This window comes from Azolla caroliniana, unplaced genomic scaffold (assembly GCF_043228905.1).
Source record: "Azolla caroliniana isolate FFs.n. ecotype wild unplaced genomic scaffold, voAzoCaro1.0.p SCAF_5, whole genome shotgun sequence".
Taxonomy (NCBI): Eukaryota; Viridiplantae; Streptophyta; class Polypodiopsida; order Salviniales; family Salviniaceae; genus Azolla; species Azolla caroliniana.
Window position 1 is genome coordinate 15317909 of NW_028230440.1, and position 20642 is coordinate 15338550.

General features: G+C 44.6%; 1 protein-coding gene across 1 annotated transcript; it reads left to right on the forward strand.

Moving 5' to 3' along the window:
• Positions 1 to 4298: 4298 nt before the first annotated feature.
• LOC147864212 (uncharacterized) lies at positions 4299 to 5872 on the forward strand. Its single transcript, XM_087319733.1, has 4 exons — positions 4299 to 4959; positions 5021 to 5164; positions 5253 to 5540; positions 5634 to 5872. The coding sequence occupies exons 1-4, from the start codon at positions 4299 to 4301 to the stop codon at positions 5870 to 5872; spliced, it is 1332 nt and encodes a 443-aa protein (XP_087175859.1).
• Positions 5873 to 20642: the final 14770 nt, after the last annotated feature.

The window sequence follows — 20642 nt, forward strand, 5'->3', positions numbered from 1 at the left end:
GGTGTGGCTGCTACGACGACACATCAAGACTACTCGCCCATGTGAGAAGTTGGATTATCGACGATTAGGTCCTTTCCGTATTATCGGGAAGATTAATGATGTCGCTTTTCGTCTCGAGCTACCTCCGCAACTTCGGATACACCCGGTGTTTCATAGTTCTCTCCTCGAACCCTATCACGAGAGCACTATCCCAGGACGTACTATACAACCTCCACCTCCTATCGAGCTCGAAGATGGACCTGAGTATGAGGTCGCTGCCATCCTCGATTCCAAGATTGTTCGCAACAAGCTCTACTATCTAGTCGATTGGCTAGGATATAGTCCCAGCGAGCGTACTTGGGAACCGATCGAGAATGTGACCAATGCTCGTGCTCTTCTAGAAGACTTCCATCGACGATATCCCGAGAAACCGGGTCCTCAATCCAAAACGACTCGTGAAACTCGTCGTTTTAAAGGGGGGATAGTGTCATAACTAGACTCGAACCCATAACCTTTTGTTACACGGGTCGAGACTTTACCATTAGGTTATGAGTTGTAATTTGAAGGATATTATTTTCATTTAGGTTTTATTAGGAAATTGATGTATATTCCAGATTTCTCTGGAACATTCTAGAAACTTCAGGAGTATTCCTGAAGACACTATAAAAGGAGGCGCAAGGCATTAGTTCGAACCAAATCGGTTCAACGCCAGTCTTAAGCCTTCTAACTACTGTTGTATATCTTCCGTCATATAATACATATATCTTTCGCATCATCATTCTCTCTCTCTCTCTCTCTCTCTCTCTCTCTCTCTCTCTCTCTCTCTCTCTCTCTCACTCACTCATTCCTTCTCTCAAAGTTCGACACCTCTCATAGTACTAATCCTTCTCTGTCTTAGTACTATTCCCCAACAATAGTACTAATCCTTCTTTTAGTACTAATTCCTTCTCTGCCTTAATAGAGTTCCTGACATGGAGTTTCTTAGATACCTCATCCTCTTCGGATCGACTTAAGCCATTTGGAGGTATACTTATTGGTGCAATGTTAGGTATAATATCTATACGATGGTCTATATTACGTTTAGGAGGTAATCCATGTGGTGGTTCACTCAGAAAAACATCACGAAAATCATTTAAGATTTCATCGAGTTGTTGGTGTGAGCTGAAACAACATGGGTTGACATAGAGACATAGTTTATTGTTAACATTTTTTCATGTATAAACTATTTATGCCTCAGTTGAGCCTCGGGGAGCCGCCATGAAAAAATCAATATAGAGATCAGGGAAAAACATTCATTTGTCACCCCCATGGTTTTTAAAATACCTTTGTGTACCATAGTAACTTGATCTTGAACCTCGTCTAATACGTCTAGACAGGTATTGACGTGAGATGATATGTTTACATCATGACATGATGTTATGACTATTCGTCTGACCTTATCCTATTTCTAAGCCATAAATTATCATTCAATGGCTCATAATAACAACCCGATGACATTCACCCAAGCGGAAGGAATTCAAGGAAATCCTCCTAGGCCAATCCCCATTGAGTCATATTTTTTACAAATACAAAATTTCCTTAATTCTACTTTGCATGAGATTTTCGAACTTCGGCAATCTCATAGTGCTCTTGAGGCACCTGTCATTAGTATACAACATGATACTAATAGACCCGAGGAGCGTCAAGATGAACCATCGTTTGTCGTAAATCCATCTACGAGAGAATAATAGGAAAGAACCGAAGAAGCAATCTGCACATGGTTGGGCCAATGGGAGTCTCATTTTGAGCTCTATCCCAAGCCAGATACTACGAGGATTGCATATGTTGGTCGAGAACTAGGGGGTAAGGCGCCACCTGGTGGCTGGGCTCCGTAGTACGGGGAAATTGCTCGATACCTGGACAAACTTTGTCACTATTTTTTAAGGGTCAATTTTGAACCAAGGCAGCACAAGCTTTGATGAACCTCTCTAGTCGAAAATTTTCCTCGCTAGAAGACTATGTTCACCATGTTAGAACCCAAATCCAAAAATCAAGTCTTGAAGGGGACAAACAATTAGTTAATAGCTTGTTTTGTCAATGACATCCCCAATTCGGACTATCACTGGATAGTGCACGAGAAGGATTCAAAATCCTTTGAAGGGGCCGTTGAAATAGTTCTTCGTTATCAATGCACTTTGAAGGACCATAACAAACCCCAAGACCTCGAGACTAAGCAGTCACAATTTCCTAGGAAACACAAGACACCCAATAAATTCATGGATCGCGATTGTAAGAGACAAAATCCTTTTTGCGTGTTCTGCAAAAAGAGCAATGTCAAAAGCTCCAACGAAAAGAGCACGACAACAAAACCAAATTTGCAGACAATAAGGTCATATTCCTGATGTCCTTGAGGTCTATACACATCATTTAAGTAGTTGTAAATGTTCTTTCCCTCACTATGTATTGGAACCCAATGATTTACTACGTGTAAACGGGTATATCAATGGATCTCCCGTACAATTCTTATTTGATTCGGGAAGCTCACACAACTTTGTGAATGATTGTTTGCTTCATATATAGGGAATCCAACCCACCGTAAGCAGTGTTGTGCAAAGTCCCAGGAATAGTGTTACCGTTCTGGTTGGGTTGGGACTTTTGCTGACCAAGATGGGGGACAACCAGAATTGATTCCGGCCAAGTTTTCCTACCAACTAGAATCTAGCCGGTTCATATTTTTTGAACCGGCTATTTATATAGTTTATGTAAAAAATAAAGGTTAAAAAGAAAAGTTTTTATGTATTCTTCTTGTCTTTCCCCCTTTTTCTGTTTTACTTTCCCCCTCTTTTTGTTTTTCTCCCTCTCTATCGTTTGATTTCTTGCTCTCTACTCCCGAGTCCCTCCTTGTTGCTCGTTGATCCCTCCTCGTTGCTTGCTGCTCACTGCTCCCTCCTCGTTGCTTGTTCTTCCTTACTACTTCCTTGTTGTTCGCTAGCAATTGCTTGTTATTCGTTGCTCATTACTCGCTAACGCTCCTCACTACTCACTGTTCATTGCACATTGCCCACTGCTCGTTGCTTATTAGTATTTACTCACTGATTGTTGCTCCTTCCTCGTTGATTGCCGCTCGTCACTCAGTGATTGCCGCTCGTTGATTGCCACTCGTCACTCACCGATTGCCGCTCGCCACCTGTTGATTGTCGCTTGTCGCTCATCACTCATCATTCGTTACTCGTCGCTCACCACTCATTGATTCCCCCACGTTACTTGCCGCTCAAGAGGGATTGTTCATTGCTCATCACTCGCTGCTCTCTATTGCGGGGTGAGTGCACATTTTTAAGTATTAGGGTCTTGTACCTTCTCATTTCCTTGTTTATTTTCCTTCTAGATTGTATGTTTTTACTCTAGAATATTCATATTAATAAGTGTCGTCTTCATGTACGTAGTTTGATGACAATAAGACCTTAAGACCATTCATAAAATGTAACAATAATGAAGAGATTCCTTTTGCAATACATTGCAATGTAGGCTTTCAATAAAACATTCATGTATGACATTTTCAATTATCAAGTGATTTGATCACTTCTTAAACATCTCTTGAACATTGTAAGGCAACGATGTGGGAACATTGCAAAGTATGTGCATTGGAGAAGAGGGTTGAATCTTCACACTTCTTTTTAGTGGGTGAACATGAAGTTGTGAATATGTAAGGGAACTAGGTGTGGAAAGAGATTTGCGCTTCTTCATCATCATCATCAAGGGGTTACTATGATAAATAAATTAGACGAATCTGAAATACTATTTACTTATTACAATATAACTAGATGAATCGACAAATTTGAGATGAGAATCAACATGTCTTTCAAACACATGTAGTGGAGGATAGGTTGAAAATTGGGAGGGAATTATGCACAACAAATTATCTTAGCACAAAAAAAGCACACAAAGATAATGAGAATAGACAAGAATAAATCACAAGGAGGCATGTATATTTCATGATTACATTGCATTTGTATTGTCATCTTGTTTTAATATATACACCACTTTTGTAAAATGTGAAGTTGAGGGCTGATTTTGGTACCTAGTAGAGAATGCTACAACTTTGAAAAGGATCATTGAAAGTCTCTTATTTTATATTTTAAATGTGCATATTTTATAGCTAAAGAGGATTTGGCATTTAGAAAATTGGAAAGCCTCTTACGATTGTTAAGAGAATGTGGTGTGGAAGGCCTTCCACAAATGTATAACGATAATAATGCTTGTGCAAGCTTTACCTTGCACATTAGCAAGGCTCTTGAAGCCGAGATATATGATAGGGTGAGCACAAGTCCTTGGTTTCGCTTATGGTAGATGAAGCTATCGATGTAAGCGTAACCAAGAACTTGATCCTTTACGCCACATTTGTGGAAGGAAGGCAAGTAAGAACCTCTTATTTGGGGGTACTTGAAGTAGAGGATGGTACAACGAATGTAATAACAAAAAACATTTTAGCATTGTTAAAAAAGTGGAACCTAGACGTTAGAAAAATGATGGGATTTAGAAGTGATGGAGCATCTGTTATGGTAGGTATGTCTACAGGTGTTGCTACAAGATTGAAGTCATATAATCCATTTATGACTTCCTTACATTGTTGTGCACATCAAACAAACTTGTGTGTGCAAGAGGCTTCAAAGTACATTGAAGTCAAAGAGACATACAAGCAGTTAGATGCCCTTGTGAATCGGGTGGCTACACATTTCTCGAGGAGCTCAATGCGCCAAGGTGAATTAACTAAGATACAAGATGCATTAGAATACACACATTTGCATATTCTTGGGATTGTGAAGACACGATGGCTTAGTCGGCATGGTGCTATCATGAGGGTATGCGATGTGTATGAACCCTTTGATGAAGACTTTGCATCGCAAAGTGATGCGTACAATGTATTCTTAAGCTTAAGAAACTTCAAAGTAGTGTATATGCTTCATTTCCTTGTAGATGTACTTAAGATCATGTCTACGTTAAGTATGGAATTCCAAAAGGAATATGTGGATGTGACATGCATTTCGAGATTTGGTTATGATAGCCATTGGGGAGATAGAAGAACAATTTCTACATCATGTTATGATGGATCTCAATGGTTTTGAGAAGAATAGCTATAATTATCCAATTATTCCAAAATATGGTAGAGAAAAAGGAATGCTTTCAGTTTTACGAGATGCCATAAAAGGTAATATGTATAAAAGCATCCTCATGGATAGATGTATTGATGGTGAGGACTTAATTGAAGCCATACAATTCCAAACTTTGTTTCTAAGGCATTAATAGAGACAATAAGAAAAAGGCTTCAAGATCTGGCGACTCTTTCCGTGTTGAAAATGTTATCACCAATGAACATGTCTATGGATCTATAAGCATTTTAGCACAAAAAACTATGGGTCTTAATGAGTTGAAAACACTTGGAAATTTTTATGGCATTCAAAAATTGATAGATGGGAAAATGTTTTCTCCCATAATTGATCATGATAAACTGTATGATGAATATGCAATTTTCAAAAGGCACGCCACTACAGAATGGCTTGGAAGAGATTTCTTAGATGTTTGGGGTATGATAAATTGTAATGATGTGTGGAAAGAAAAGCTACCCGAACTTCTAATGCTTTCATTGATAAGATTAATTCAATGTTCTTCTACGGCAGCATGCGAGAGAGGCTTTAGTCGCCTAAATCTAATAAAAAATAAGTTTAGAAATAGGTTAAAAAGCAATGTGGTTGATGCATTGATACAAATCTCTATTGAAGGACTTGAACTAGACGAACATGAATTTAGTGCCAGCATTTTGTTGTGGCGAGAAAGCAAGGCATATCGTCATATTTTTACTCGAACTTCTCATGAGCATGATGATGTCATCGAGGACTTCATAGAAAATATAGATTGAAACTTTATAAATTTGATTGTTTTTGTTTTGGAACTTTCTATATATTATATCTAAATTTGATCTAATATGTTGTTAATGCTAGTTTACAAAGTTTTGAAAAGTGAAATTTGTTTAAAAAGTAATAAAAAAATGGCAAATATATATCTTTAGTTTTTGGGATCCAAAATTTTGTGATTGATTTGATTTGGTATTGCGCTAGATTGTTTTGGACACAAGTTTTTAAGAAGTTAGAAACTACATTGAGCCTGAGCTCCATGGATCATCCTCAATCTGATGGACAGACAGAACGAGTAAATCAAATTATTGAGGACATGTTTCGAGCATACGTTGGTGGAAAACCAACAAAATGGGAATGTTATCTCTCAATTTTGGAGTTTGCTTATAACAGCTCCAAGCATACGTCGACGGGATATAGTCCTTTTATGTTGATGTATGGTTTTCAGCCACGAGAAATCACATAATAAAAACTAGAGAAAAGTACTAGGATACCCTTGAAAGTTCGTCTATTTACTAGAATGCCCCTGGAAGTTCCAAATTTACCAAACTACCTTTATGTTCAAAAAATTACACTTTATAAAGTAATTATACACTCAAATCTTTGGTAAATAGGGCTAGTTCGGGTCCATTTCTTCCATCTTTGGTAAATAGGGCTTGTAGATTTGAGTGTATAATTACTTTATAAAGTGTAATTTTTTGGACATAGGGGTAGTTTGGTAAATTTGGAACTTCCAGGGGCATTCTGGTAAATAGATGAGCTTCCAGGGGTATCCTGGTACTTTTCCCTAAAAACTAATATATATACATATTTATGTTTATGACATGTATACAATTAAATACGTATACACGTGATTACAATATGCATATATTAAAAAACTTATAACATCACATAGCCAATGAATGATGTAATCGAGGCATATAGCCTCTACGCACACGAGACATCCAAAATAAAGGTGAACATAATACGTAATTGAGGTATTGACCTCTTATGAATACAACACAAATTGCATATCATTTACACAGAAATCAAGATATTGACCTCATACGCATATGTAACATATGTTTGTGAGCATACCACGCAATTGAGGTATTAACCTCGTACGCATATAACACAAATCACATATCAAATATATTTCAAATGAGGTATTGATCTCATACTCATATGTATACGTTTTATATAAACAATTATTATCACTACAACATAATTGAATCAATGAAAAAAATTATATATTGACTATACATGATTAGATTGAAAGAAGAAAGAATAGAAAGAAAATATATCAAGAAAGAGTTACCGAAGTTCCTTTGTTGATAGTTATCTGTATCAAGTTTGATCGCACATCGATCGATCACCATCCATCAAGAAGAAAACAAAAACAATCAACAAAAGAAACATTAGAATGAAAGCTCTAATACCAAGTGTTACAGCTAACTACTAATGTAAGCATATGATAAGGATAACATAGATAGAAAAATAAGAGAGGAGAGAGAAAGAAGGGTGTCTATCCACCCGACCAGTCCCGAGCGAAGGGATCGAGACAAACTTGAGCCTTGATCAGCGTCCCATACAATCGTCGTGGTGTCGAGTCATACCTCGTACTGGCGCGCTTGCTACAAGAGTTGGATCCACCACAAGGACAAAGTCTCGACGTCATAAAGAGATGATCAAATGAGGGTTGCTAGGCCTCATATTTCTAGCCTTAATGGGTTGTCCCAATCCCAAGGATTAAAAGTAATCCTTCCCTTCTTTACACTCACATTTAACCCTCACACTTTATCCACGTTCATAGAATACTATGGTAAAACTTACCACGGGATATTATATGGTCATGCTCGTAAGAATCAGAAGATTGATTCTTGCCCTCATCAGAGGGTCTTTCGGTGTCCTTCCATGGCTCTTGTCGAGGGCTCTTAAGGGTCGTGTAGGGCTGCACTTTCAAGACTTTTGAATTCGGCTTGTCGCACCCCCAGCTAATGAAGTCTTTGACCGACTCCTGTGTCGGTTGTGGGGATGTTGAGGTATGTGAAGGAACGAGGTCCTGCCATTCGACTTGGGCGAATTGCAAAGATTCTTACCCATATTAGACCATTTCTCTGCAAAGCCCGTTGGTGTTTCATTTGGGTGGGTGGTGCAGGGAGGGCTGGAGGTTTCCAGAGAGAGGTAGGAGTGGGGTGGGTAAAGCACAAACAAGTAGTGTGTTAAAGCAAGGATTAACTTCTTTCCTGCTTGCAAGGCCAAAAGACCATCGCAAGTACTTTCCCCTGTAATGGTCCGCCAATCGAGCATGCCGCCTATGTAGGCGGTGATGTTGATCTCTGCTTTCTTCATGGGCATACCATAGCTAGTGGCGTGCACACAGGTGATTTTGAGGAGAAATTTGGCAAGGTCGCCGAAGAACTCATTCGGTCCTCCCTACGTGCAATAGGCCTTTGCCGAAATTGAGAATTCCCCGAAATGTGCCTCGAGGAAATGTTGGGATGGGACCTCGATGTCATGGTGGCCGCCATGTATGAGGCCTAACACCGACCAAATCTTATCATTGGTGATGGTGTCGGGGTGTAGACGTATGTTGATTTCTTGGGCTTCTAGTTGAGGTGGTGCATATGCAACCTTGAGGTATCCACTCAAGCCATGCCTACTCAACCAGTTGTGAAACTCCATGAATACTTCAAGCGGCATGATTGTCTCGGGTGGTTGAGAGGAGGGAAGAGATTGGGTGCGTATCTGTAGAGAACGAGAAGGCGAAGAGCTTGGGGAGAAAGCGTGAAGGTTCTATGCTCCTATGCATGAATGAGTTATTGGCCTGTGTAGAACTCATTTTTGTAGATGATGTGTTTTCCAATGTGTGGCCTTCTGTTGCCCTAGATTCAGAATCTTGCCTGCCATGACCAGGTTTTCATGCCACGCGTCGAGAACGGTTTGTACTTGCTTTTCTCGCTCTGTGTGCATGCGCTTTAAATAACACTTTGTGGGCGTTTTTTCTTTTTTCTTTTTTTTTCATTAGGCACTCCTAATATACACTTAATATACACACTCAGGTAGGTGGGGTAGTTACCATAATATTGCTCAGCCACAACCGAGTCTTGAATCACTTCGATAAGAGTGCAACACAAGAATGAGAATAGACATACACACAAAAGAGAGTACATAGGATGTTTATGTGGAAAACCCTAAATGGGAAAAACCACGGGAGCCCATAGACTCCAACTATCACTATATGAGAAAGGTACAATCAGAAACTCGGAGGCAACTACCTCGAGCTCTATATCTTCGCCAGTTGGCGGTTACAATAGAGTATTTCTCTGTATCTCACACTCTCTCTCTCTGTCGCTCTCTCTGTACAACAATATGACAACAACAACTATACAAAGTGATTGCCCTAAGTCATATTTATACTTATATGAACTTAGGGCTATTCACAAATATAGCCTCAATAGGCTTACTCAAAACATATTTACAAATATGTCTTCTCTTCCAGTTCTCACTAGGTCTCCTCCGGTTTCCAGATCTCTTCTGGTTCTCACCGGGTCCTCTTCATTCTTCACCAGATCCCATCCGGAGGGACCGATTTCCCAACAATCTCCCCCTTCACTCTGGCATGGGATGTCTTGTCAACCCGATACGATTTCGGCACACGTCTAGCTTGTCGGTTGTTAGGACCTTGGTCAGCATGTCTGCCCCTTCTCCTCCGTGTGGATCTTCATCAGCACAAAATCTTGATCTTCTACTCTCTCCCGGATCCAGTGGTACCTCCGTTGGATATGTTTCATCTGGGAATGGTAGGCCGTGTTCTCTGCAAGGTGGATGGAACTTTGACTATTGTAGTAGAGCCAGTATTCCTCTTGTTGGATTACTAGCTCTCTGATGAAGCCCTTCATCCAGATTATCTCCTTACTGGCATTTACAGTTGCCATGTAGTCTGCCTCCGTGCTTGACAACGCAACCATCTTCTGCATCCTCGATTACCACGAAACAGCTCCCCCTGCATAATTCATGACATATCCGAATGTAGACCGGTTGTTATCTGCATCAGTTGACATATCCGAATCCGTCAATCCGTCAAGTTGGGGATTACCGGAGCAGAACCGGAGGCACATACTCAAGATGCCTTTCAGATACCTGAGTAACCACTTGACCGTGTTCCAATGCTCTTGTCCGGGATGGCTCATGAACCGGCTTACCACTCCGACTACATAGGGCCAATCGGAGATCCTTGTGGTGGGACACTTGTATGGGGCATACGGACGGAAGCCATCCTCGGCAAAGGTGGACACCATCACAGACATGAGGGAAGAATGTAAATCGCAAACAGAGGTGAGGCAATTTCTTGGTGCCTATGCATTCTACCACATCTAGATCCCGCACTATGCTCACCTAATAGAGCCCTTGTATGGGCTACTCAAGAAGGGGCGGAAGTTCAAGTGGGAGGAAGAGCACACAGAGGCAATGAAGAGGCTCAAAGGAATGTTGGTAGCGGCACCAGCTTTACGAAAAGCCGTATACAAGGAAGGGGTGCCCGTCTATGTGATGGTAGATACGAGTTCAACAGGGATCGGATGGGTCATTAACCAAGAAGGAGAGGATGGTACACGCTACGCCATCCGGTTCGGAGCCAAGGTCTTAAGCGAGCGACAACAAGGATACGCCCAAGTAAAACGTGAGCTTTGGGGTATTGTGTCCGCAATGAAGGCGGATAAAGATTACCTAATCGGGTCAGAGGTGGTAATAGAGACGGATTGCCTTCCAATCCTAGGGATGGTTTCAGGATGTGCAACACCTGTCCTAGCTATGTTAAGGTGGATTGCTTACATCAAATCAATGAACCCGGAGATTCACCACATTTCAGTGAAGAACAATGCCATGGCAGATATGCTATCGAGGGCAAGATTCGAGGGCGAAAGCAACATGGTGTCTAAAGATGAGGATGTCACTCTTAACTTCTTTAAGACGGCCCAAGCATCTATAGATGATTGAGATGTGCAAATACTCCACGCCTTCAACGAAAGTGAATACGAAGGGGAGTGGCTACACATTGGCAAGTTCTTAAGCTCAATGACAGTGGATAGTTCATGGTCGAAGGAGGAAGCACAAAGAGTCCGAAAGAAAGCGTACAAGTACTTCCTACGAGGAGAATTCCTCTAGAGGCACCCGAAGAGAAGGACGGGGACGCCACAATGAGTGGTCATAAAGAAAGAGGACCAAACAACATTGGTGTCTCAGTTCCACGAGAGTCCTTGGGCGGGCCATAGAGGAACGTGAGCAACATTCGAGAAGTTAAAGGAGAAGTATTGGCGGCCGGGAATGTACAAGGATATCACCCATTTCGTGGGGACGTGTGAAAGTTGCCAGATACACTCAAACATACGCCATAGGGACGAGTTGCACCCGACCTACCCACTCACCATACACTTCAAATGGATGGTGGATTTGGTTTCGATGCCGATGGGAGTGGGCCAAATGAAATATTTGGTGCTAGCAAGAGAAGACCTAACAAACCAAGTAGCAGGGCGAGCCTTAGCAAATTAGACTACGGCGGGGGTGTGTAAATTCTTACTCGAGGATGTCATTTGCTAGTACAGATGTGTGGGAAAGATAGTGACCGACAGAGGAGAGTTAAACGGTCACGAAGCTACAAAGCTCTTTGAACGACTTGGAGTGAAGCTCTCTCTCATGACCGCTTATAACCCTGAGGCTAATGGAAAGATAGAACGCGGACACATGCCTATCGTAAAAGCCATTGTAACAACTTGCGATGGGCGAGTCAGGAATTGGCCTCGGTTACTATCTTATGCCTTGTGGACCGGCAGAACAACTCATAGCTCAGTTACAGGTTTCATGCCAGCTGAACTCATGCACGGACAAAAGCCGGTGATGCCCATTGAAGACACAATCACGTCATGGGTAGCGATGCTGTGGGAAAATGAGATGAGTCGAGAAGAGCTTCTAGCAACAAGGATAAGACAACTTGAGAGAAGACCCGAAGACTTGGAGTTGGCAAAGGAGAGGTTAGAAGCGGCTAGGTTAAGTAACAAAGCCTCGTTCAACAAGACGCACCCGACTACGCCCTCGGAAGATTGAAGAAGGAGACTAGGTGATTGTATATGATAGTAGTCTCGACAATCAACATAGCTCGATGCGCAAATTCGCAAAGCGATGGTTCGGGCCGTATGTGATAACGAGTGCAAATGATAATGCTACCTACCACCTCACTGAACTCGATGGGACTAAGCTGGCAGTACCAATAGCAAGGAAGCGGGTCAAAATCATCAAAAAGCGACACGATGGGGAGCCAAACCTCGATGACCTTGACGAAGATAAAGGTGAGCAAACAACGAGCCACGGGGTCAATGAGGAGGAGATGAACTATTAACCACCCTCAGCCCGCCATTCTTGGCACATACCAGAGGATGTGTGGTTTGGTGGGGTGGATGTCATGATGTGGCGTGCTCGAGAGTGGGAAAAACCGGCAAAATGGGGGTCAAAATGTGCATGTGCAATGTGTGTGCACACAAAGGCGATTAATTGTGCATATGCAAAATAAAAGGGAAAGGAAAGGGTGAAAAGGATATATAGAAGCTCGTGCAAAAAGTAAGAGAGAGGAGAGATAAAAGGTAGAGGGGAGATAGGCTATGAATTTGTAGAGGTAGAATTATATATTATATAAAACAGAGTTAATGGGGGGCTCATTGAAGAGGACGTTTTGGGGAGGAGGAGACTATCGCCATTTTTCCTTCGGAGATCTTCATCTTCTTCTTCACCATTTCTTTTCATCTCTTACCCATTCATCCACTCATCGCCATGTGCTCGTCTTCTTTGCGTCGGCACTCGAAGTGCTCGTGAGCCCAAGTTTTTCCTTCAGAGCTCTTCATCTTCTTCTTCACCATTTCTTTTCATCTCTTACCCATTCATCCACTCATCGCCATGTGCTCGTCTTCTTTGCATCGCCATGTGCTCGTCTTCTTTGCTTGTGAGCCCAAGTTTCGTTCATTCAACGTTGCTTCGCCCCATTCGTCGTTGCGAGCCTATGTGTTCATTGTTCGGGTGGTTGTGGTTCTTGGGGTTGGCATTTTGGTGGTGCTCGCGTGTTCATCTTCGCCGTGGTCGGTTTTGCTCTTGTCTCTAAGGGAATTTAGTATTTATGTTTTGATTGAGCTTGTGGTTGGCTAGAAGTTGCCTTTGTAATCAAACCCTATTTTGTAAAGGGTTTTCTAGCGTGGGAATCGAACACATATTTATTTCTTTAGCCGATATCATTCGTGTTTCTTTCTTTCTTCTTTGTCCGTGTCTTCCTTGTACGTTCGGTCATCTTGTGACGAGGGAGCGTTTCGGGCATGCCCATGCACCTCTCCTCCTCATAAAGACGTACGGGCTGTCGTGTTTGTGTTATCATCCCCTTGTGCGTTCATCTTGCGTATTCATCTTTGCTTGTACCCGTTTGATCACTTGGCTCGTGCGGCGATCTCAAAAGGTCGACGAGTCGTGATCAACGAATGCCTCCTCGGTTTTTGTGAATATTGGTGATGAAATGCATGAACCACATCTGACGCATTCTCCAAGTGTTGGGATAGTTCCCAACTTGCCTCTAAAATGGGATACCCTTTCCATAGGACTAAGTACTGAAGTTGTTGTTGATGCCAACGAGAGTCGAGAATCTTGTCCACCTCATACTCCTCACCCGTGGAAAGCTCAATTGGAGGTGGAGGTGGAGAGTGTCTTCCAGGAATAGTGGATGGATGATAAGGTTCGAGAAGAGAGGCATGGAAGACATTATGAATCCGGAAATGTTACGGAATCATAATTCAATTCTTGTTCTCTTGACTACTTTCTCTCTCTCTTTCTTATTATCTTGTCTATGATCTCTCTCTCACTCTCTTAGTATTGAGCCTCGTCTACTTGTCCGTGATAGTTTGTTCACCTTGACTAAGGCCACGGTGGACCCATGTATTTATACATGTTTATGGGCTCTAAATGTAGCCCAATGCAAAGACTCATTTTCATGCACAAGCATCTAGAATGTTCTAGCTTCTGGAGCTTTCTGGAGCTTTCTGGAAGCATCTAAAATCCTACATGTAGAATTGATCATCTACAATCATCTAGTAAGGTAACATGATTATGTATTGGATGTATTGGTTAAAACATATGGATTAAATATAGTAGGTCAAGAGTTTGAATCATGACATGATTGTTGTCATGTCCATGACATTCGGAGCATGTGGGTGCGTCAATGAGTACGCACGCCGACAGCAAGATGATGTACGCGGAGGAAGATAGGCCCCGTGGTCATGGCAAACGAGGCGAGTCGGGGCGCAATGGAGGCAGCCGACAGGAGCTAGATGGAAGGCATGGTTGTAATGCCAATGGTAGTTCCAGACCCTCCGAAGCAGAGGGAGTTGAAGCAGAGCCGGAAACCGGCAAGGAAAGCCTACCGCGGAATGCTAGTAATGTGGCAAGAAAGGCCACAGGGAGAGGGAGAGCGAGTGTTGGAAGAAACGCGCCGATTCGGAGAAAACCGCATCCGGCTCCGGCCGGACTGAACAAGGAAATTGGCAGTGATCGCACTACGCCGAGGGCTCTAAAGAAGCCGAAAATGGATCGGGCCCAAGCTTCGAAATGAAGCACAAAGTCAATTCAAGGTGTGGTATGTTGACTCCAGAGCATCACATCATATGATGAGGAATGATTCTCGTACTTTCGATAGAAACCGGAAAAACAGGGAGTGGTTGAAACTTCGGAGACGACACTCCGCATACACCATTGAACATGTCGGTGAAGTTCCCCACAGCCACGTCTGGCAAAAAGAGAAACTCATGAATGTGCGACACGTACTGACAATAACAAAGAACCCGGTGTCGGTCGGACAGATCGTCGACCAGGCAATGCAAGTTCAGTTCATGCATCTTGGTTGTTACATCAAAGAGGAGGGCAAAGTCATTGCGCAAGGGCACTAAGAAGGGAGGATGTTCATCCTGAATACCAATGAAGTCGAGATCGCGTTGTTCGCGAAAGGATAGAAGGTCGAGACGGACATCGACCTATGGCACAAGCGGTTCGGCCATGTTAACTTCTCGTGGCTTCGTGAAATGTAGACGAAGAACATCATTTTCGAATTGCTGAAATTTAGTGGCCAAAATGGCCTCTGTGAAGCTTGCCAGCTCAGGAAGCAGCACCGACTTTCATTTCCCAACGAGCATAATTGGAGTCGAAATCCGCTCGATGTGATCCATTCGGATATATGGGGACCGGCACAGAACATGAGCATCAGAGAAAGCCGTTACTTCGTAACCTTCATCAATGACTTCACTCAACACACTTAGGCATGCTTGATAGCGAAAAGAACGAAGTATTCGCGTGTTTCCTGAAGGTGAAGAGCCTTGCAGAAAGGGAAACTGGGAGACAGATCAAGTGCCTAAGGTCCGATGGCAGAAAGGAGTACTTCTCCAACCAATTTTCAAGTTATCTACAAAATGAGAGAATTCGACGTGAATTCTCATGTAGATACATGCCGTAGCAGAATGGCGTGGCCGAGAGGAAGAATCGGACGATAGAAGAGATGGCAAGGACGATGCTTGAAGAGAAGCATCTGCCGAAGTTCTATTGGGCCGAAGTGGTCAAAACAGTCGTCTACCTCCCGAATTGGGCATCTGTCATTGGAGGAGTGTCACCACATGAGTTGTACTTCAAGAAGAAGCCACACTTGGCACACTTGAGGGTCTTCGGTAGCATCACATATGTGCATGTGCCGAAGGAAAAACGGAGGAAGCTAGACGCCAAAGCCGAGACGTGTATCTTGGTTGGCTACTCGGATGAATAGACGGGTTATAAGTGTTATAACCCCCGAACCAAACAATCACGCGTAAGTCGTGATATTGTGTTCGACAAGACCGCATCTTGGTACTTGCCTTCGCCTCCAACCCCTGATGACTCCATCTCGATCTCTAACAAAGAGGTCAGTGAGGCTAAAATGCCTCAGGCCAAAGGAGACATCGGAGCTCTTGAAGAAAGTCCAATTTCATTCAGGATAAGTGGGCCGAATGAGCAACTGAATCGGCATGACCAATCAAACGCAGAGCCGGCGAGTAGTGGAGACTCGGCCATGCACTCTCCGCGCAAGAAGCCGAGGAGACGGTTTATGCGCAAAGAGAAGGGAAAGAATAAGATGACGGAGTACGGTACTGATAAAGACGAGTCAGATCGAAGCGAATCCTACTCCGAGAAGAACGAGGACAGACCTTCAGAAACGAAATCCACGTCAGCCAAGAGGGCCTCAAAATCGGCTAGTGAGCAATTACACCAATCTACCCGCCAGAAGAACCCCGTGGTGTGGTTCGGATACAACGAGTACATGGGGCATCATTATACGTACATGATGCAAGTGGCGAAAGTGCGTGAGCCGGAGAGCTACGCAGAAGCAGCGAAGGATGCAAATTGGCGTGCCACAATGGAGGAAGAGATGCACGCATTAGCGGAAAATGAAACCTGGGACCTGACGGGAACCCAACGCCCCTTATGCACAAAGCTCGGCCGCAACCGAGATTCTTTTCATACACACAAAACAGGAAACGAAATGCACGCGACACAAAGGAGAGAAAAGGGTACACATAATGTTTACGTGGAAAACCCCAAACTAGGGGAAAAAACCACGGCAGCCCACAGGCTGCAAACTGTCACTATGTAGGAATATACAACAGTGAGTTCACTGAGGCACCGACCTCATGCTCACAAATCTTCGCCACAGGCGGCGGTTACAATAGAGGCAACGACCTCGTCTCTCTCTCTCTCTCTGTACAGTTACGCACTCTCTCTTCTTCTTGCACCAACAAGGAAGAATGACAACTACAACAACAGTTACTAAAAGTTTGCCCTAAGTCATATTTATACTAATATGACTTTTCGGCTATTTACAAATATAGCCACAATGGGCTCTCAGAAACATATTTACGAATATGTCTCTTCCTCCGGTTCATACCGGGTCTGCACCATCCGGCTCTCCGTAACCGGGTACTCCTCATCCGGTCTTCACCGGGTCTGTATCATCCGGCTCTCCGTGGCCGAGTACTCCTCATCCGGTTCATACCGGGTTTGCACCATCCGGCTCTCCATAACCGGGTACTCCTCATCCCGTCTTCACCGGGTCTGTATCATCCGGCTCTCCGTAACCGGGTACTCCTCATCCGGTCTTCACCGGGTCTGTATCATCCGGCTCTCCGTGGCCGGGTACTCCTCATCCGGAGGGACCTGTCTCCCAACAAACTCCCCCTTCACTCCGGCATGGGGTGTCTTACCAACCCAATCCTCTTCCGGCATGCGTTCAGCTTGTCGGTTGTCAACACTTTGGTCAGCATATCTGACCCGTTCTCAGTCGTGTGGATCTTCGTCAGTGCAAACTCCTGGTCATCTACTCTTTCCCAGATCCAGTGATACCTCCGCTGGATATGCTTCGTCCGGGAGTGGTAGGCCTCATTCTTAGCAAGGTGGATGGCACTTTGACTGTCGCAATAGAGTCGGTATTCCTCTTGTCGGATACCGAGCTCTCCAATGAAGTCCTTCATCCATAATATTTCCTTGCCGGCTTCCACAGCCGCCATGTACTCCGCCTCTGTGGTTGACAATGCAACCGTCTTCTGCAGCCTCAACTACCACGAAACAGCTCCCCCTTCATATGTCATTACATACCCGGATGTAGACTGGCTTGTATCCACATCAGTCGACATGTCCGAATCGGTGAAACCGTCCAGTTGAGGTTATCCGGAGTGCTAACCGGTCTCTTGCCGATTGGGTCTGCTCATCGTAGAGTCTATCCTTACCGGTCGACTCGGAGTTCATTATCTTCTTCTACGACTCCCAGTCTGCGAGCATCTTGTCCTCCATGAAGATAATATCTCGACTCCGGAATACCTTCTTGTCGACCGGGTCCCACACTCGGTAGCCGAACTCATCGTCACCATAACCGAGGAATATGCATGGTCGGGTCTTTGGATCTAGCTTTCCTCTCCGGTCCTTAGCTACATGCACGTACGCGAGACACCCGAACACCTTCAAATGCCGGTAGGATACTTCCTTACCGGTCCATACTCTCTGTGGCGTGTCTCCGTCCAAGGGTACTAAGGGTGATCTGTTTATCACATATGTCGCCGTCGACAGTGCCTCAGCCCAAAACTTCTTGGGTAGTTTTGCATGCGCTAGCATACTTCGGACCCTCTCCATTATGGTCCGGTTCATCCTCTCGGCCAGTCCGTTTAGTTCCGGCGTCTTCAGCACGGTAAATTCGAGCCAGATTCCCTTTGAGCGGCAGTACTCCTCGAACTGCCCCCGGTACTCTCCTCCGTTATCTGCTCGAACCGTCTTCAGCTTCCGGCCGGTTTTTCTTTCCACTCTCGCTAGCTCTTTGAAGGCGGATAATACTTGGTCCTTCGTCTTCAGTGGTGTGGCCCACAGCTTCCGGCTGTGGTCATCTATGAACGTCACGAAGTACTGCGCTCCGGCATGTGACTTCGTGTCTACCTGACACACATCCGTATGCACCAACTCCAGTGGTGCATTACGTCTCATCGGTGGCCTTTGTTGTATGCCTGGCTGGACTAGCCTCAACACAGGTGTCTATCCGACACTTCTCCAAAGGGGTGGTAAGGATTGGATGCTAGGTTACACGCGTAAGATGATTACACTAAGCACAGACGATAAAACAATACAAAGAAAAAGATAAACACGCAATAAGTATAATTGTATTACTTCCGTCAAGCATTTACAAATCATCGGATCCTTTTATAGGCATCCGGCAAGGTTACAATCGGTGCGCTTAGGCAACCGGCATCCGAATCAGTCCGGATCCGGATCGGTACAACTGTACCGGATACGTCCCTCCGAATAATAAATATACTATTATTTACTTCCTTTTATCCGATCCGACTCCGGCTTCCCACTTGTCCTTGCTCTTCTGATCGGCCAACACATGGCACGCCCGTGGGAAAGTGCCTTGCACTTCGAACCCATTCCCGGCCTCAGTCTTCCTCCAAAATATCGAGCAAACTCCGCTCGAAGGTGTCAAGTGGTGCCTCTTCCTCCAATTCCTGTTCCTTGCCTGCCTGGTCTCCGACCTCCGGTTGGGTTGGCTGTTCCGTAAAAATTTGTTGCTCCGGCTCTGCTTGATTCTGTGGTGCCGGTGCTTCCACACCGCTCCGTCCGGGTTCTTCCTGTTCTTCCTCCGTTCCAGGCTCTGTTCTGTTACCAGTGTCGCTTTCTCTGGTCTCGACTGGTCAGTTCGGTGCGCCTTCTTCCTCTGCTCCAATGTTTTCCGATCTCAGCTCTTCTTCTTCCCCGGCATCGGTCTGCACCTGCTCTTCTTGATTTTCTTGGACCGGAAGTTCTTCTTCGGGTATTCCTTGTCGGGGTTGTTCGGTGTCGATTGGTTCAGCTTCAGCCGGTCGCTCTCCCTCACTTATAGTGATTGGCGTCATTCTTCCCTCGGCTTCCTGTCGTAACCGGTCCTGCTCGTATTTCTCCAACTCCAACTGAGTTGCGAGCTGCCCGTCATCCAACCTCTCTACCAACCCTCAGATTTCTTTGAGATGTTCTTCCGCTAAAGCGTAGAAATCCTCCGAAAATTCTTCCCGAATGGCGACGATACTTTCTTCATCCATCTTGTAGAACTTCTCACCGGTCTTCCTCCGATTCTCGGCATCAGCTCGGAGTGTCTGCTCGGCTGCCTGTTGTGACCACTCCTTCCATAGCTTTTCCATACTTTCGTTGATGCTTGCTTGAGCTCGGGTACTCCAACATGACATGATGAGCTTGATCCGGTCAACCCCCGCTTTAGCATGCGGATAAGCTTCTTGCTTTTCCTTCCTTGCCCATTTTATAATGTCGGCCATTATCTGAGCCTGGGCTTCGTAATCCGCTCTCTGCTTTTCATAGGCACTTTGCAGTTTGTTGAGCGTGAAGGTCGATCTTTCCTTTTCTTCATTCCGGATCTTGGTCAGATCCAGCTTTTCCCGCCTTAGCGCCTCTAATTCCTTCCTTCTCTCCGTCGCTTGGGTTATTTCCGCCGACAATGCTTCCTTTTTGGCACTGACTTCATCCATTGTCTTAGCCAAGTCCAATCGGGTCTCTTTGAGCTGTTCTTTCAGCTTCTCTATTTGTCGGTCGTAGTCTGCTGCCCGTTTCTTGTTGTCCGACTCGGCCTGCTCGTGATTTCGGTAGAGTCGATCGAAGTCCTCCGTCTTCTGCTTCAGGCGTCGGCTCACCTGAGCTCTTAACCGGTCGTCCCGGTCCTTCTGTTGTCGGAGTTCTTCCTACAGTCGCTCTATCTCCTGCTCGGCCTGTCGACGCAGTCGGTCCTTCTCCTTTTGCAGCTTTTCTTTTTCTTCTTGCAGTCGGTCATTAGTGGCTCGGCCATTCCGGAGGCCTTCCTCCATTCTTCGTCTGTCGTCCTCCACCGCTTTCCGCTGCTTCCTTTCTTTTTCCCTTAATGCCTCCTGAGCTTTTAACTCCTCTCGCAAGGTTTCTATTATTTTTTCAGTCTTAGGGCCGGTTTGCAAGGCTACCGGTTCCGGTTCCAGTTCTGGTTGCTTCCTTGTTGTCCCGACCGGCTCGGTGACAACTTGTGCTTGTTGAATTCTTTCCCTCTTGTGCAACAGCTCCCCTTGCAACTCCTGGATCTGTGTTCGGAGCGCGACCAACTCCTAGGTTGTTGTATGCGTCAGGTGTTGCCTACGCATTTCTTCTTCCTCTAACTGGTCCGCTACTCCCGACACCTGCTCCGAAAGCCATCTCAGC

Excerpts from the sequence above, each read along its gene's own strand:
- LOC147864212 (XM_087319733.1), top strand. The coding sequence starts at position 4,299 with ATGGTAGATGAAGCTATCGATGTAAGCGTAACCAAGAACTTGATCCTT. Across the intron at positions 4,960-5,020 it reads TAAGATCATGTCTACGTTAA|CCATTGGGGAGATAGAAGAA; the intron begins GTATGGAATTCC and ends TGGTTATGATAG. Across the intron at positions 5,541-5,633 it reads AGATTTCTTAGATGTTTGGG|CATGCGAGAGAGGCTTTAGT; the intron begins GTATGATAAATT and ends CTTCTACGGCAG.